This window comes from Cydia splendana, chromosome 2 (assembly GCF_910591565.1).
Source record: "Cydia splendana chromosome 2, ilCydSple1.2, whole genome shotgun sequence".
Taxonomy (NCBI): domain Eukaryota; kingdom Metazoa; phylum Arthropoda; class Insecta; order Lepidoptera; family Tortricidae; genus Cydia; species Cydia splendana.
The window spans coordinates 10,359,389-10,372,046 of record NC_085961.1 but is presented as its reverse complement, the minus strand read 5'-3'; the positions used below and the strand labels follow the sequence as shown (position 1 = coordinate 10,372,046).

Sequence of the window (12,658 nt, the reverse complement as noted above, 5' to 3'; positions counted from 1 at the left end):
TTCATTGTAATAAAACAAGTAGTAAGTTTAATCACATTTTAATCGTTTACTGTAGGTATATGATTCACATAACATAATAATTATAGCTTAGAATTACTTTTCGCCTACAAACGTGAAAAATTAAATAATTTAGATCGTTAATAGTAATTATTCAAAGTATCACAAATATCGGATAGAGTAACACTGCTTTAGAAGCGCAAGCATCTATCAGAGCGGGCGCGCCCGCAGCTCCTCCCTTCCCTTCTCTGTCTGACTGTGCCGGCTGCTCCGGGTGTTTACACTCAAGGTACATATATATTCAATATCAACACGGACAAAGTGCTAAATTATGTATACTCGCCCTTATTGTACAAGCTTAAGGTAGCGTGTACCTACATATTGTACATACATTAAGGTAGCGTGTACCTACATATTTTTGGCACTTTGTCCGTGTCGGTATTTAATACCTTTACCACCGCGATTCCATACAGTCGACGGTGAACTCTATGCCATTAGCATAAGGTTCACAGTCGGCTGGCGGTGGGAGCTTCCGGGAATAGCTCACTTAACCTACGCCGCCGGGACTCCCGGGACCGGCGCCCGAGGCCCTGCCTAAACATTGTTTATTTTAATAATGTAATGATGTTCCCACGGCAGGGCAGTCGCTGCGAATTTACATTTGCAACGTCTCCGTTTTAAATTATTAATACCTACTGGACAGCCTGAAATGCGTTTGCTCTTAAAATAGCGACTGCTCTCAGCCATGACTCATTACATTCATAAAATAAACACAACATAACATGCAACAGGGGTAGGCAATTAAATAATTCCTAATTATCACTGTTTACACGAGAGAGAACAATCAACAAATACCAGATGCAATGCGAATTAGTAAAAAAAAAATGTAAGTTGTCTTCGAAACACACACACAAGCTCATAAAGTCATAACTGGCACACATGAAACATTCTACTGACCTACATATAACTATTAATCGCATGCGCGGGACGGGAATTAACGATTTTTGTTCTACAAAAACCACAAATACAAGTCGTCTTATTGTCTGGCGGAGGTAGATTACCCAGATTTTGAAAAAAGAAAAGTACAGTTTACGTGAGCTGTGCCACAGACTTTGTGATTACAGAGGAGACGTTGTTTTCGAAGACAACACGCACTTATTTTACAAAGAAATTTAACAATCTGACTCGCGTCTAGATATTTGATATTTTCAAACAATGCAACTACTGCAAACCGGAAGCTTAAGGTAGAATAGACAGACAATACAGCCGATAGGATGATTGCTGGACCGGCTCGGTCGAGCCGCCTTTAGGCTCACGAGCACAATATCTGACGAGGTACATTGATAAATCAGTTGTGCCATGTACCTCAAAAGTATCTTTCGCTGAACCATTGATGACCCGTGAAATGCCAATTTTTACCAACGCGATATCTAAGACGGGACGTGAAACAAAGCTCCAATAGGGTTTCCACATCAAAATGGGATGCTTTCCGGCGGATCTAAGTATTATCTAGTCATTCCAGTTGTATAACAGAGTGGCGTGTAAAGCACCATAACATATTCCTCTGCTATTCGTTGTCAGGACAAAACGTATTTAATACGCGTCGATAAAAATAGCAATTGTAGCGAATCACAACAATCCCGGACTCGGCAACTCCACGCACTTCGCTCCACTCACACTACGAGTCTGTCTCGTTACCACTTACACTTCATTTCACTTAAGTCTACTTTACGTACGAGTCCCTTTATCCGAGCGCCAATTCCTCTACACAGTAACGCGATAGGGTATGCTGTATTAAATCAAATGAGATATTCGGTCGCGAGGAGCACGGGTCTCTCGGGGCGCACTAGCACGGATGCGCCGCAGGGGTCGGTCGCGTGAGGATCAGTGCGTGGCGCGCGTTCGTTACGAGTGCTGCGCCGGCACGCCAGCCGCGCGCACCAGCCGCGTCTCGCAGGCGGCGCTCAGCTCGGCCGGCGCGGCGGCGCCCGGCGGCGGCGGCGGCGGCGCCTCGGGGTCGGGCGGCGCCGCCGACCCGTACAGGAACAGGCTCTTGAGGCGCGCCGAGCGCGACGACGTGGAGGGCAGGTCGTCGGGCCAGCTAGCGCTGGCGACGTCGGCCGTCACGTCGGCCGTCACCTCGAGCCTCTGCGGCTCGGGCTCCGGCTCCGGCTCGTGGGGCTCGTGCGCCAGCGAGCCCGCGAGCGCGGCCAGCGACGGCGCGCGCAGCTCGACCGCCGCCGACCCGGCCGACAGCGATGCGTCGCCTGTAACGAACCGAATGTCAAATTGTAGTAAACAAGCAAGTCTTTTTTCGTCAACACAAAGTACTCGAATGTGTAGTAAAGCCAGTAACAAAGTGTAAGTGTACTGACCGATGCTGGGGTCGATGTGGCGCGACACGGCGTCGGGCTCGGGGCGGCGCGCGCAGCCGCCGGCGCGGCACAGCGACACGGGCACGACGCCGTACACGTAGAACAGCAGGATGGGCACGCCGATGCCCACCGCCAGCCCCGCCACGATCGGCGACACAAGCAGCTGAAATATTATGTTTTAATACCGCATCCTTCAATACATTTAATTACTGTTAAAGGAGAAAACAATGGATGTAATTCATTGTAACACGAAAAACAGACATAGCTTGGGTGAATTATACTACGACGCCCGTAATAGCGGGCGACGCTCATCTAATAGTCAGGGCGACGCCTTAGTGCGGTGACCATCTCCGACACCAACCCTAGGTCTGCACGCGCGCAAGGCGCATAATCGGTTAACAGTTCCTATGCTAAGATCAGTCGCAAAATCCAGACAATGTGAAGATAGAATAACGTAACATTTCCAGCCCCTATTAAGCTTCCTTTCTTTAAAAAGAAGCCGCATTCGAAGAAATCGGAAATTCTGTCATAATCCTGTGTCGTCGTGTGTGTATTGTTACTAACCATTATTATTATTATATTTATTTAGAATTTAGAAACAAACAGTCTCGTATTATTACGGGCCATTGTTGTCTTTTAAATAAATGAATTGAAATTGATAGTCAATGAAAATGCGGCATAATAATAATGGATATATGGAATAATTCGTTACTCCACAAATTACTTTCATTTGGCGACGGGTCAAGTAGATTTCCGTTAATTAACAAACGTTACTGAAGTTGGAAGTAATTAAGAACTTTACAGTCCCCAAAAACATTAAGGACTTGAGAAAGTTTTGCTCTGAACATAATTTATTCCTAAAATTGTGCGCGCACCCGTAAAAATTAAGATTTAGCCCATGATTTAATGCACAAACTAGCTGGAAGTACGTTTATGAAAATACTGACAGATTATCACGTGATCGGGCCAGCTATAGTAAGCGTCAGTGTTAAGTTATTAATTCCCATTTTACCACAAGGTTGCAGGCCAGGGAACACAGGCCAGTCCCTATAAAGAACTCGGTATATTGGTATAGATGAGGTACCGCAGCGGCGACGGCGGCGGCGACGGCGGCGGTGCGGCGCGCGACGGTGGCGCGGCGCAGGCGGCGGTGCGCCCGGCGGCCGGCCCACAGCGGCAGCCCCACCAGCAGCGCGGGCAGCGCCACGCCCGCCACCACGGCGATGCCCAGCGGCGCGCCCGCCAGCGTGCCCAGCTGCCACAGCAGCTTCTTCTTGCGCGACCAAGGCTTCTTGCCCCAGAATGTACAGCCGCTCGGACTGCACCATACAATATCGAACATCAAACATCAACATTTATTCAGCAAATGGGCCACAAGGGCACTTTTACACGTCAACATTGAATTTACATACAAGCAAAAATAATAACAATACATCAACAATTTTATAAAATACAACTAACGATTCAAACTAACGTATTACAATTGAAGGGATGTTTTCAAAAACAACATAACTGCTTAGAGCGGTTGACACTTTTTTAAGAACATTGTTAATCGTTTCAAGTGTCAACCAGTGTAGTCAGTTATGTTGTTTTTGTAAACATCCCTTGAATTACTTAGAAATGTATACGGTCTCTTAATGTCGAATTACATAAAAAATACAGAAACAAAACACAAAAAAATCTATAATATTTAGAGGTGTAAATGTCTCTGTAAATGTCAGAACTATAAGATTATATAGTTTATCAATCCTTAGAGATGTATAGGGTCTCCAAGAGTCAATATCCTGTATAATTAACACATTCATTAAGAGAAAAGAAACATACGAGAGCAGAATGAGGCGTCTCACTGTAATTAATTAATAAAAATAAAGTTACTAAGTATAATAACTCGTGTAAGCTTAAACAGACCAGTCTCCACAAACAGCACCCGTTCACGAGTATGACGCGTATCTCAGCCCCATCGCTCAACCTTCATTCGGGAAAGTGGCGACCCGATCTAGTTATACATCGACTAAAATATTGACGAACAAGTATTTGAGCAAATTCGGTATTTTATCTACCAGCTCTAGAGGAAATCAGTGACAAATCACAACTCTGCCCCACACAGTCTGCCCCAGACAGAAATTGGAAAGCCAGTTTGTATTTGGGATTCATTTCAGTCGACTGTTGCGGCGATTCGCGTGGTGGGTCAGATTCAGATCAGTTGAAGAGTTTTACCCGAGGCAATTTTTTGGTCTGAGCGAAGCTTGTTGTACACTCTGCTTTTCACTTCGATTGCGAGGAAAATATACAAAAAATCAAATATTTTAGGTTATTTTAACGTATTTATTCAAGACTAAAGAAAATTGTTCTTGGGCCGGTCGGAGGCGCGGGGCACGCCGATCGGGAGAGCGCCGGTCGGGGGCGCGCCGGCAGGGCTGGCAGTTTGTATGGCAGAATTTGGACTTTATTGCTAAGTCAATAAGGGTCGTAATAGATGATTTTACTTTATGCTCTAGAGCATAAAATGTGATTTTTTGTCGTCTACGCACGACATAAAGGTGCACTTTTTGAGCATGAGAAGTGAAAAGGTTATTTTTGTACCTAATATGCATAAATGAAAGGGTGTTGTATGTCAATAAATTAATAACCATATTATCGTCGTCATAACCAACATAAGTCTAGCGGTAAGTAAAACAGTAAAGCAAACCTGAGGTAATGTAGGTCGGAGACTTCCTTCATGCACAGCCAACAGAACTCAGCGCCGCACACGCAGCACACCATGTGGTTGCAGGAGCCATCTTCCACCTTCACGATCAGCACGGCGCAGCGCGGGCACGGCTTCACTTCACCTGCAAACATCGTCGTTATACCTACAATTGATGGCATCCTTATCTTACTGCATGCCCCTGTCAGACGATCACTACCTATAAATACCTATAAGTAAATATTTCTTCCTCTTTCTCATTATTACAAAACGAGCGAAAGAGGTAGCGGTAGGAAAACAATTCTGTTAAGAATAACGACGAATAATAAGAGGAAAATGACTCATGCAAGTCAGCATCCGGAGGGGTCGCAGGAATCAGACATATTCTGAAGAAAGTCGTGTTCAGTTACCCGTGTCCGAGTCTTGGTGCTGCGGCTGCGGCGTCCTCGGCGGCGGCGCGCGCGAGCGGCGCGCGGCGTCGCAGGTCTGCGTGGGGTGCCACGCCGCCTTGCAGTGGTAGCAGAAGGACGCGCCGCAGCCCGGCGCCAGGCACGTCAGCTTCGGGCACGACGCGCACCCCGTCGCCACCACCGCGAAACTAAACGATAACAACATTAAGAGTCTGTAGCGATTCAACAAGCCTCGCTTATTGTAGGACTTCGGTTCGGTTCGTGTAAGATTGTTCCTTTTCATTTCATTATTTTATGAAGGGGATTGAAAATTATAGGTAAGTTTCGGCCCAAGGGAGTTATACTTTCCAATATTTTTTTTATTATTAGAAATTAAAATTTAGTTCAAAATGGTTTTGTCGTATAATTTCCATTCTGACATTGAACTTCCGATTCCATAAATAAGTAACTATCCTTTTAGGAACCTCAATTGTACATAAAAGTTACCTCAAGAAATGCTACAAGTCATGTGTATACATGACATGGTATTCTCACTCAAACTATTGTCGCTAAATATCTCGGCCGAAATGGGTGGCCTTTCATCCCTTGGTTAACAATTTACATTTCCTGGTAGAAACCAGTTGAGCCACCCACCTGCAGTCGGGCGCGGGGCACCACCGCGTGTCGGGATCGGCCGCCAGCGCGCGCCGCACCGAGAACTCCTCGTACTTGTCGTATAACACCGGGTTGTCCACGATGCGCCGGACGTCTGTAATTATAGCACATCTTCTTTACTAAGATTCAAACAAGATCAGATTGCACGCAGCGCAGTGCGATTTGGTCCAAAAAGCCGCACACAGTCACAAAACCAGCGTGAGTGCGACGCGCGAGAAGCCACTTAGCATTTCTGTAAATTTTATGTTTTACTGAGAATCACGAGCTCTTTGGATCCTGATAGGAATAAATGTCCTGTGTCTTCTTTTTTAAAACCCTAAGACGTAGAAAAGTTTAGGCAGATGGTCTGTGTACATACACCAATGTTGCCTCGGACACATGCCGGGAAACACTCGATTGTCACAAACTGTATCCAGTATCTAATCACACATAAGTAGAATGGTATGTTTGCGATTTACATTATTCGCGAAGTTAGAATAGGTTCGTGACTTCGTACTAAGAATTGTATATTGAAGAACCCTCGTACAGACTATAAGTGCATCCATAAAGTTGTATTGAAATTCTAACACGGCCGCCCATCACTTCCTGGCGCCGAGGCAATGATATTATCAAGCAATTCGTTTTTTTTTTTTTTTTGTGGCCTTCTATTAATTTGCCAGTGTCATGTCGATTTGCGTTAACAATAATCAAATAATTCGGAACGCGAAATCTTACCGAAGCCACAGTTGCTAATCCATATTATGAATACTTCTAAAAAATCAAAAGGGTTAGTATGGGTTTGAGAAAACGATTCACAACTACTAGGTTAGTAATATTAGACATGAAGAAAAATGAGAGACAATATTATTATTAAATTGATAAACAATCAAATCATTAAGACTTTAAATTATTAAGCTTGCAAAAAGAGATCAGGGCCACTAAGATGTCCCTATCTTTAACTTGTAACAACTCTAAAATGTGAGTGGGGAAAGGGACTTTAAGACTTACGAGATCTGCGTATAGGCCATCGTGATTATATAACGGACACACAAAGAAAATATGATTTAGGTCTCCTTCGTCCAGTCCGCACTCACATAAAGAAGAGTCCCGAATATGAATTTTCTTTAAGTGGGCAGGGGTACTGCAATGTCCCAACCTCATTCTGATGATAACAGAACAAAACTGTTTTTCAATAAATATTTTTGAGAACCATGGTTTTCGCGACACAGAAGGTTGTACAAGGTAATAAGGTTTAGACTTGCCACGGTTGGAGGTAGACCAATCGGCAGCCCAAGTCCGGGTCAGCATCCTGGCCGCAAGAGGGACTAAATCATGACAGTAGTTTCTAAACGGGACCTTGTCACCACATACAACGGCGTCCTTGGCGACTCGGTCGGCCCGCTCATTTCCTGAGACCCCCGAGTGGCCAGGAACCCAAGCCAAGACAACCTCAAGTCCTCTTTCCCTGCAGCATAAAAGATTCTTCTTTATTTCGTACACGATAGGGTTATGGCACCGAACCGCGAATGGATTTGATAATAACGCCTGTAAGCAACTACGGGAATCCGAAAAAATTATACTTTTTCTTAACTTGAAGATTAAAATATATTTAACGCTCTCCAATACACCAATACATTCGCCAGTGAAAACTGATGATTCAGGAGGGCATTTAACTTTTTGAACAATCTCATACTGAGAGTGGTAAATACCTACTCCCACACATCCTGTCGGGGTCAATTTGGACGCATCGCAATATATTGTGTTCCAACCATGCCATTCACGGGAAAGGATCTGACGCATGTATTCGTTAGCATGCGGATCGTTGTGACTTATATCGAAATTTAAGATAACACGAGGTTGATGTATGATAATCTCATAATCAAATTCAAAAAGAGGAAGCCGAGGGGAATGAAATACTGGGTCTTTTAAAGATTGGAATTTTCTTAGACTGTTCACGAGACATGGCTGTTCATTATAGCTTAAGGCAGAATTTGATTTTAGGTCATATAACCGGTGGATGATGGGATGATATGAAAATTGCAGCGATCTAAAAAGGTAACTGTCGGCTAAAAATTGGCGGCGCAAATTAAGAGGTGGTTCGGCGCATTCAACCTGCATGGCTTTTATAGGGCTAGTTCTCATTGCACCTAGGATAATTCTTAAAGCTCTAGATTGTATTCGATCTAACTGAGTTAATCCGGCTTTGTTGCCCGGTACCAACAAGTGAGTACCGTAATCCAAAATACTACGAACTGTGGCGTTGTAAACTAATCTCAGGGAAATAGGGTGAGCACCCCACCAAACTCCTGAAAGGCACCTTAGAGTATTGAGCCCACGTTCACATTTTTTTATAACGTATTCAAAGTGCAAAGACCCATTTAATTTTGAATCAAGAATGACCCCTAAAAATTTAAATGAGAGACGGACAAGAATTCTAGCTTCCCTGATTGCTATGTTAATATTAGGCAAGACTAATTTACGACTATAAATCACGGCACAGCTTTTCGATGGAGAAAGAGACAAACCATTAGTAGTAAGCCAAATATTTAAAGATTGAAGGGAGCTATTGACAGACGCACAGGCCGAAATGATATCCTTATTTGAGGAGTAAACTAATAAGTCATCAGCGTATTGAAGCACCTGGCAATCAGAAACAGACTCTTCTAAATCATGCGTGTATATATTATAGAGCAGGGGGCTCAACACGGAGCCCTGGGGTAGTCCATGCCAGATCAATCTTGTAGGGCTAATTTGGGGATCTTTACCCCGGAAAGAGATTTGCCTTTCAGAAAGGAGGTTACCCACAAGGCAGGCCAGCCTCACCGGTATTCTCAGCTTGCGGAATTTTTCCCTGAGAATAGGGAGCTGGACATTATCGTAGGCAGCCTCGACATCTAGGAAAACGGCAACCACCGAAGCCCGTTTAGTGAAAGCAAGCCGGATATCAGAGGTAAAAATGGCTAAACTATCCATGGTACTTTTTCCCTTTCTGAACCCAAATTGAGATCTTCCTAACAAATTATGGCTTTCCACATACCACTCAAGTCTATTCTTTATCAAGTGTTCAAGAATCTTCGTTAAGACTGAGGATAAAGCAATGGGGCGGTACGATCGAGGGTCCTTAGGGTCCTTACCTGGCTTTAGTATAGGCATAATCAGTTGCGATTTCCAGCATGAGGGTGGATGGCCCGAAAGCAAGATGCAGTTAATCAAGTCTAGAAAATATTTAAGGAATTTATCCCCGGCTTTAACTATAAAAGAATATGGGATTCCGTCATGTCCAGGGGCGGAGTCTTTAACCGCTTTGAGAACATTTCTGAGCTCCAACATGGTAAAAAGTTGATCCAGAGCGTCAGTAGAATGGTTGTTTAGCAGTCCAATGGAAGAATCAAGGACCCCTGGGACATAAGGAGGTGCAATTCTATCTATGAAAGATTCAGCCCATTGTAACGAATTAGGGAAAGGACAGTTATTAGGGTTATACGACCTTCTAAATTTCCGAATGTTGTTCCAAACTATTCTATCAGGAGTAGAGGGGCTTAATGTCGAACAAAATGATTTCCATCCTTCCGCCTTCTTATTATTAAGTAATTTTCTCGTATCTGCCATAGACTTAGTCAAAGCCTCAAAATTCTCGGTCGACATATTCAAAGCATATGACCGTTCTGCTTCCTTTCTACTCTTAATGGCTCTAGTACAATCCTTGTCCCACCATGGAGGGGAAGCTAATTTACCCACGACTGTATTTTTTAGAGGGAAAACTTTATCAGCGGATGCCTTTATAGCTTGAACCAAAGCATCGGAACAGATATCAATGGAATCTAGAGTTATAGGAGGTAAAAGACTAGTTTCAGAATCTAGAATGTTTTTATAAGTATCCCAATCTGCCCCGTTAATATTGTACCTTAATAATGGTCTATTTTCTGCCGGTCTTTTTGCGGATGCGAGAGGGATACTTAATAAAATTGGGAAATGATCGCTTCCATGTGTACTATCTAAAACTGACCAGGTTATTCGAGTAGCGAGGATTGGAGATGAAAAATATAAATCTACGGCACTAGTTGCTTGGTTAGGGAGCGAGCGCAGAGTAGGTGCTCCTGTATTCAGTAGACATAGGTTGCATTCGTCCATGATTTCCCATAAAAATTGATCACCTAGACCGTCATCTTTCTTATCACAACCCCACAATGTATGATGAATATTAAGATCCCCAAGAACCATAAGAGGCTGTGGAAGAGATTCTATTAGCTTCCTGATTAACTTTAAAATATGAGAGGAAGGATCGGGAATATAGAGAGATAAAAAGGTAATACCTTCCACGCGAGCACAAGTTGCATGGAAGTTAGGACTGTTATTAGGTAAAGGTATTTGCTGGAAAGGGATGTGGTCTCTAATGAACAGGGCACATCCAGCTCGACCATCTGCCCGGCAGTCCATTAGAGAACAGAAGCTTGGAATTTTAAAATTAGTGTTGTCTTTTAACCATATCTCCGATATGGCTAAAATCACGGGATTGAATTTATTGACCAGGAAGAGTAACTCAGGTTTTTTATTGGAAATGCTGCGGCAATTCCACTGTAGAACTACTTGATCCATTATATGATGTGAGCAAGGATGAAATAAATGGCGCAACGTGGGATATCAGAGATGGGCTTAAAGGGGTGGCCGGGGAAAATACTTTTACAAAAGCAGTGATCAAATTAATTATTTCTGAAATTTTATTATATTCATTGGGTTGATGTTGATCGGGATAAACTGGCCTGGACTCAATCACTGGGTCCCTTGTTAAAGCCTCGTGGGCCTTTCTGTCGTAACCTTTAGCCAGTTGGGGGGGTGAGCGAGGTTGCCGAAATACAGTTTTTACATACGAATGGGTTTGGTGAGTTTGGGGGGAGGAAGCCGTTATATTCGCGTAAGACTTATGGCTGACTTTGGAATGATGATTGGATGCCTCACTATACGAAATATTTTCATCAGCCATAGTCTTCTTTATGTTTAGCTGTCTGATGTATTCGGGACACGACTTGCTGTTTGCCCTGTGTCCTGCTCCTAATCCCTGCGGACAATTAACGCAAAAAGCCCCAGATTCTTCATCAACATTACATGTATCACCCGTATGGGCGCCTGCGCAACGAAAACAACGGGGGAGAGACCTACATTTTTCTTTAGTGTGTCCAAAGCGACAGCACCTGAAACATTGTATTGTTGGATACAAATACTGCTCTACCACCAAGGAATTTAAACAGAGGTAGACCCTTTTTGGTAAAGTTTGCCCATCGAAGGTTATAATGACTGTTTCCGACGGCAACCACATATATGTGCCATCTGGCTTAGTTTTTTTGAAATTTAATCGTCTAATTTTTATGGGGGTAGCACCCCCCGAATTGACTGGAACCTGAATGTTCTCCAAAACCTCTTCAGGTGTCCAGTCGGCCGGGACTCCCCGTACTAACCCCATTCTCGTTACATTAAAGGTTGGTACAAACGCTTTGTATTTGTTTTGGGTCAATGTGGGAGACTCTAAGAACAGGTTAGCATCTTCTGCTGAGTGAAAACTAAGAGCTGCCCTGTTACGACCAATTTTCTTTATAGAACCCTCTACTATGTTCGGGAACTCTCTTTTCCTATCTTGCACGAAACGTCCGAAAGCCACAGGGTGTAAAGTGATTCCCGAGTCTGGGGCCTGTTCTATTTTTTGAACGTGAACTACGTATGGACCCTGATCCTTATTTGTATATTTATCGCGCCCTATTTGCGTAAATGGAGTACTAGGAGTCTGAGTCGGTGTCTCTGTCGTATTTTCCTGCGAGCCAATTATGAGGTGTGCCGGCGGAGACTCAGCCAAAAACTGGGCCTGCGATTGTTGTCCTGGAGGGATCTGGGTATCTGGATTCTCATGGCGGCTAGATAAATCTGACCGACAACCAGAGGGACTGATCGACCGTGAGCGAGATGCTTGCTTTTCATTACGATTTACCCCCCGTTCCCGTTCTTTACGTTTTTCTAAGTCTCGTTTCTTATTCCGCCCCATGACTGAGGTGAAAACTCCAGCTTGTGACTGCGATCTCTCAAAATCCTCGTGTTGAGCCAAACTAAACTTTAAAAAGCTGCAGTTATCATCTCCGGTATCATCCAAACCAGCATCCTCACTCATGAGGATGCTGATTTGGGAACCTTAAACTACCCTCTTACACAAATATATCTAAACTACTTCTATTCACAACCACAAAACTACTTACCACTACGCCTCACACTTTAAAATGGATTAGCAACTATAATTACTAAGATTCAACCTATATTTCTTACAAAATCTCACAAAAACGAAAATAAATTTTAAAAACGACCGCCCGCTATCGACACTCTACCGCCAATCCCAATTCGTATTATATTTACCTTTGGACAAATTCCAAAGTGGGCAAGAGCAAATTTGCGCAACCACTTGTTGCTTGTTTAAAACCAAAATCACTTTTCATGACAGGTAACACCGATTTGTTATTGAGTAAGTATGCATAACCGTCACTTTTTAACATGGCGCATTAGAAAGAGACAGACATTAT

At 43.7% G+C, this 12,658-nt stretch overlaps 1 protein-coding gene across 1 annotated transcript in view; it reads right to left on the bottom strand.

The window, feature by feature from the left end:
• Positions 1-22: 22 nt before the first annotated feature.
• LOC134803706 (E3 ubiquitin-protein ligase RNF19B-like) overlaps positions 23-12,658 on the bottom strand; it is an 82,086-nt gene continuing 69,450 nt past the window's right edge. The window contains exons 4-9 of the mRNA XM_063776511.1: positions 6,102-6,216; positions 5,469-5,656; positions 5,062-5,203; positions 3,457-3,691; positions 2,373-2,535; positions 23-2,264 (exon numbers count right to left, since the gene is read on the bottom strand). Of these exons, the coding sequence (XP_063632581.1) occupies positions 1,903-2,264; positions 2,373-2,535; positions 3,457-3,691; positions 5,062-5,203; positions 5,469-5,656; positions 6,102-6,216 (1,205 nt within the window). The 3' untranslated portion in view covers positions 23-1,902. The remainder of the gene's footprint in view (positions 2,265-2,372; positions 2,536-3,456; positions 3,692-5,061; positions 5,204-5,468; positions 5,657-6,101; positions 6,217-12,658) is intronic.